This window comes from Salmo salar, chromosome ssa09 (genome assembly GCF_905237065.1).
Source record: "Salmo salar chromosome ssa09, Ssal_v3.1, whole genome shotgun sequence".
Classification (NCBI taxonomy): Eukaryota; Metazoa; Chordata; class Actinopteri; order Salmoniformes; family Salmonidae; genus Salmo; species Salmo salar.
The window spans coordinates 58783506-58789304 of NC_059450.1; the positions used below are offsets into that span (position 1 = coordinate 58783506).

At 41.4% G+C, this 5799-nt stretch overlaps 1 protein-coding gene across 2 annotated transcripts; it reads left to right on the forward strand.

Moving 5' to 3' along the window:
• The first annotated feature begins 581 nt into the window (after window positions 1-581).
• LOC106611535 (glutathione S-transferase P) lies at window positions 582-4356 on the forward strand. Of its 2 annotated transcripts, none has more exons than XM_014211827.2 (7): window positions 582-807; window positions 1614-1649; window positions 2647-2753; window positions 3094-3181; window positions 3309-3412; window positions 3600-3701; window positions 3953-4356. In XM_014211827.2, coding segments are annotated over exons 1-7 (627 nt in total). In that variant the 5' UTR covers window positions 582-806; the 3' UTR covers window positions 4142-4356. The 2 variants fall into 2 exon arrangements, with proteins under 2 accessions (XP_014067302.1, XP_014067303.1); XM_014211828.2 differs by lacking the exon at window positions 582-807 and adding an exon at window positions 871-1017.
• Window positions 4357-5799: the final 1443 nt, after the last annotated feature.

The window sequence follows — 5799 nt, forward strand, 5'->3', positions numbered from 1 at the left end:
AATCTCAGACGACACGACAGAGAGGTTGAACAGGCTAGTAATAGGGGTTGCAACAATTTCGGCAGATAATTTTACAAAGAAAGGGTCTAGATTGTCTAGCCCGGCTGATTTGTAGGGGTCCAGATTTTGCAGCTCTTTCAGAACATCAGCTGACTGGATTTGGGAGAAGGAGAAATGGGGAAGGCTTGGGTGAGTAGCTGTGGGGGGTGCAGTGCTGGGGTAGCCAGCTGGGGTAGCCAGGTAGGGGTAGCCAGGTGGAAAGCATGACCAGCCGTAGAAAAATGCTTATTGAAATTCTCAATTATAGTGGATTTATCGGAGGTGACAGAGTTTCTTATCCTCAGTGCAGTGGGCAGCTGGGAAGAGGTGTTCTTATTCTCTATGGACTTTACAGTGTCCCAGAAAATTTCAGCTTGAAAAAGCTAGCCTTGGCTTTTCTAACTGCCTGTGTATATTGGTTTCTAACTTCCCTGAAAAGTTGCATATCGCGGGGGCTGTTCGATGCTAATGCAGAACGCCACAGGATGTTTTTGTGTTGTTAAGGGCAGTCAGGTCTGGAGAGAACCAAGGGCTATATCTGTTCCTGGTTCTAAATTTCTTCAATGTGGCAAGCTTATTTAAGATGGTGAGGAAGGCATTGTAAAAAAATAACCAGATGGAATGTGGCGCACGCGACGCGAGCGGTGTAGTCAGGGTATTACTCTACACGAGTAGCATTGGGAATATTGCGTTTTCACCACGTGCTTTTTGACCCACACAGAGTTCCATAGTTACTGTCAGGACCATCACGACTCTTACATCGTAAAAGTAAGTAACCAGTTATAGACAGTAATGCCTTTTAAACATTATAAAGCGATTTGCAATAGCTAATCTAAATTAGGATTTACACCTCATACTAGCACACAGACAGACGTCTGTCCTTTAGTCGGTCGTGCACTCATTGTGTCATTTAATTAAACTAATTTGAAATAGCCTAGCTATCGAGGATTAATCGTTTTTGCAACTTGATTGTCGACGGTAAACGCAAAATACGACCGAAAAGCACTGTAGTTAGCCGGAAGTTAGGCTATTTTCTTGGTTTAAACGGAGGGTTCTTATGTAACGGCACAACCGATTGCCCTTCTACCCCAGTTACGCATGGTTGACGTTTTTAATTCATTATATTCTAGCTAGCTGAAGGTGCAATGTTTTCACGTGCAGATTAAAACTTTGTATTCGGGCATGTCTATATTTTAGTTGGTTGAGATGTGTTGTCAGACAGTGGCCAAAGATGTTTAGGTTCCTTGCATAACAGTGGTGTGGGTGAACTTTACTAGACCAGAAAGGACCCGGATACTTGATATGCAAAAAAAGAACCACAGACTGGTCACATTTGACAGATTTGTTTGGCAACAAAACTATGTCAAGCAATATGTAATGTTGCATGGCATTTTTACATGCAAATAGCACTTGATACTATACCATACTAAATGTACTAAAATCAGCTATGTAATTAGTTGAAATATCAACGGGACACAGACTTGTCTGAATCCATGGAATAAATCAGACTAATTAAACTACATTGATTGAAAATATACATTTTAGTTGACGTGTGTTGTATCTCCTCTCCCCAGTGGGTCCCTACACAATCACCTACTTTGGAGTCCGAGGTATGTTGAGTCAGTTAATCCTATTCAACATCACATGATAGAGCCTGGCTATTGTTTTCAAGTAATAATAGCCTACTAATGGAGAGTGCATTCCCTGTTATAAGCTTTTCATATTGATAATTTATGACTAAATCTTTCCTTCAATTTGACAGCCATAAATGTTATATTGTGATGGAGTAAGATTGTTTGAAGTCGAAGACAAAAGCCTTGCAAATGCTACTGCGCATATTAATGAACTTTGCATTTAAGTGTCATATCCAAAGACCTTATCTGTCATTCATTACCCAATAGCCCAGGGTTTCCCAAATTGTGTGTTTTAGTTTTTGCCCTAGCACTATACAGCTGATTCAAATCATCAACTAATCTTGAAGCTTTGGTCATTTGAATCAGCTGTGTAGTATTAGGGCAAAAACCAAAACATTCACTCTAAGGGGTCCTGAGGACAGAGTTTGGGAAATGCTGCAATAGCCTACTGCTAGCAGCTTGACTCAATACTCAATATTGTGTTTCTATTGGTTTTAAACAAGATATGACCTGGATTTCACCCACAGTGGCAGTTTAGCCTCACCCATACTTTTTTGATTGTTATCACAGGAAATACGTGGAGTATAGTTTGGCTCAGCTGGCCCCCATGATCACTGTTCATAAACTTCAACAGTTTTGTTTCCAAAGTACTCCTATTTGTTTACATTATTCATGGTGCTTGAGCAATGAGAAGGGCTGGCTTTCTGTCAGGAGCATGTGACCCAGATTAATGTGGAGTGCACTGGTGAACAATTGTGTCATGGGACTAAGGGTTCATTGACTTGAACCCATGAAAGGTTTTGACTTGAATAATCAAGAAAGGTTGTATGTATAAATAATTATCTAGTCTGAAAACATATGTATTTGCCCAACACTAGTGCTATGTATGACTTGTTAGATCTGTGACAAAGTGTCTTATGATTGAGATCTGTTTTGGTTGACCTGTGCTAACAGAGACCCTTGTTTACCACAGGGCGCTGTGGCGCTATGAGAATCATGATGGCCGACCAGGGACTGGAATGGAAGGAGATCGTGGTGGACTTTGCGGACTGGATGAAGGGAGATCTGAAAGCCACTTGTGTGAGTGGGGAATGGATCATTCCTTTGTTACCATCTTGTTAATTTGTCAACCTGTTCAGTTTAGCCAATGATGGTCTAATGATAACAGCTGGGATGTGCTTTTGAAGGATGATCGGTTTGTTTAGTATACACTGTTTGTTTCTACAATCTCTGCCTGTGCTTTCCATTATTCTTATTTAAGTAGAGAGATTTTACCTCATGAGCTTTGTGTTCCATTATTTACCTGTATCTTCTGTTATCATCAATGTAGATTTGATTCAGCTACAACAAATGTAAACCCCCATGTCCCCATTAGTTGTTAAAATCTATAATAAATAACACTTCCATTTTGGGGTTTTAGGTATTTGGTCAGTTGCCCAAGTTAGAAGATGGAGGATTTGCCCTGTACCAGTCAAATGCCATTCTGAGGCACTTGGGCCGCAATCATGGTAATTGATCTCAATCGTTATGTCATATATTTACAATGTTTTTCTCACTCTATTTATCCTTTATAATCTATCAAATATAGGTGAAAGTATAATTAACATTTCATGCTTAACTCGGACACACACACAGATGCCTATGGGAAAGATGGCAAGGAGGCTGCCCTCATTGACATGATGTGTGATGGCGTTGAGGACCTTCGTCTTAAATATGCAAAAATGATTTACCAGGAATACGTAAGTATTCATGAAAGCTGAAATTCGGACTAAGGGTAGGGTACAGTTCATAAAACGTTTTACCTGTACTGTGCAGTAAACATTTGTTTCAGTGTGTAGAGACACAAAACGTTTTTTTAAAAATGTATGCAGCTTAATGGGTAAACATTTATGAAGCATTATGATGAATCACTTTCTCTTTTCATAGGATACTGGTAAAGACGCATACATCAAAGACCTCCCTAACCACCTTGACAAGTTTGAAGCTGTGATGGCCAAAAACAAGACTGGTTTTCTTGTTGACGACAAGGTAACCGAACCTGCAATGCACCCAAAAATAGGGTTCTTGAATAAATGGAGTTCTAACATAGTACATACCGCAATCATTAGTTGTGGTCCAAAAAAAATAATATTTACCAAAATGCATTAACTAAATGGTTTGGTTCTCTTGTAATCACAGTACTGTCGGTTACCTATCACAAAACTAGAACGAATAGAGCAGGCATCCCCATTGAAGTTCATAATGCGAGATTCTATTTCTATGATCCCTATTCTACGTAGCCTTCCTTTGCTGACTATAGTCTGTTTGAAGTCCTGCTCAACCACCTGGTGCTCTGCTCCAGTTGCCTGGATACCTTCCCCTCCCTGAAGAGTTTTGTCGAGAAGATGTCTGCCCGTCCCAAAATCAAGGCCTTCCTAGACTCTGACGCCTACAAGAAACTGCCAATTAATGGCAATGGCAAACAGTAAATTCTGCTGAACAAAGGAGGCTAAATTCCATCCCTTATACTGTAACCTGAATGATCATGGATAATAGCCATTTTTTTTTGTATGTCCAACTTACACATTAGCCTACGATAAGCTTGTTAACTGTATGTACAATTGTTAGATACTAATGACTTTTGTTTGACATGATAAATTGTAATTGTCATGTGTTCAAAAAATAAAGGTATTTTTGAAAAGCACTTTTGAACTTGAAATTTAGTAGACGTTTACAGGTTCTATAGTACATTTATCACTTCTTTGCAGTTCTGTGAATATTATGGCAATTGCCATTATAATGACAAGCCATGAAGAAGAATTGGTACAGTACATACAGAAGATGGTCAGTAGGGGGCAATTTTTTAATTCATTAGCACCCCCACACCTTTTAACAAGGTTCATAATGTACACTCAGTGGGCCTACATATTGCACACCCTTTTGTTTGTCCATTTGCATCTCACACAATTTTACTTTCATTTTAAATGTTTTTCAATGTTTCTAATTTCAATAGCTCCTTGGTCATGTGACCTACAACTCTCAAACTACTTTCAGAGCATCTACGCACTAGCAATATATTTTAATCCAATTTTAGTCAATTTTAATCTCAGGTGATTTTACTAGATTTTTTTCTGTTTTTCATTGTTTTGAATTTCAATAGCACCTACTGGACTCAAACAAGGTTCAGGAAGTCTACTGTCTACCCTTCTATATTGCACACCCTTTAGTTTGTCCATTTTCATCTCACACGATTTTACATAAATTGTGTAAACTTTAGAATTTCAGTAGGTCCTTGGTCATGTGACCTATTGACCTCAAACAAGGTTCAGAATGTACACTCAGTGGACCTACACATTGCACACCCTTTCGTCTGTCCATTTTCATTTTACATTAATTTGCCTGCTCTGGCCCCCGGAAGGATAGTGTCACTCTCATACCTATTCACTTGGGCCTTCTTCCTGGGGGCTTCCTGGCCTCCAGGCAGGCAGGCCCCCAGTGATCTCTGACTGACTGCCCGCCTGCCTGCCCTTTCCCTGGGCCTGAGAGTATAGCTTACTCCCTGGAACTACAGACCTCCAGGCCTCCGCACCTACCCAGTCAACACCCCTCTCCCTTCGCCTTAGTATAGCTTACTCCCTGGAATTACTAAAACATCTATAGTCCCGCTATCAGGAACCATATGCACCTGGTAACCCAAAACAGATTCTGCACCTGGTGACCTGCCCACTTTTTTTCTGCTCGGAGACTAAGTCCCTACTCCAACCTCCACAGCCTGAGTGCTGCCCCAAGCCCCCCAGTCCGGCCGCCCCTGCTCAGACTGAGTGCCCCCCGCCTTGGGGGAGGCCTCCTCGTGCACCTGGTAATCCTTTAACTTCCACAGCGAGTCCCAACCTGACTCAAAGTCCCACCAGAGAACGGGCCCGGGCGGATGGGCGTCCACTACCTAGTCCCTTACCTATCCAGAGCCCAATGTCAATGTCTTACGCCTTCTATCCGCCTGCCTGAGCTCTCACACTCTGTGTCTGGCCTCTGGCCCTTCTGCGTGCACCTGGTAACCCGTTAGTAAAGAAGGATGGTGGTGGAGGAAGACGCAGTCCGTCCCCGACCAAAAACTTGGATCGACGGCTGACTTTCAATTATTCGCAGT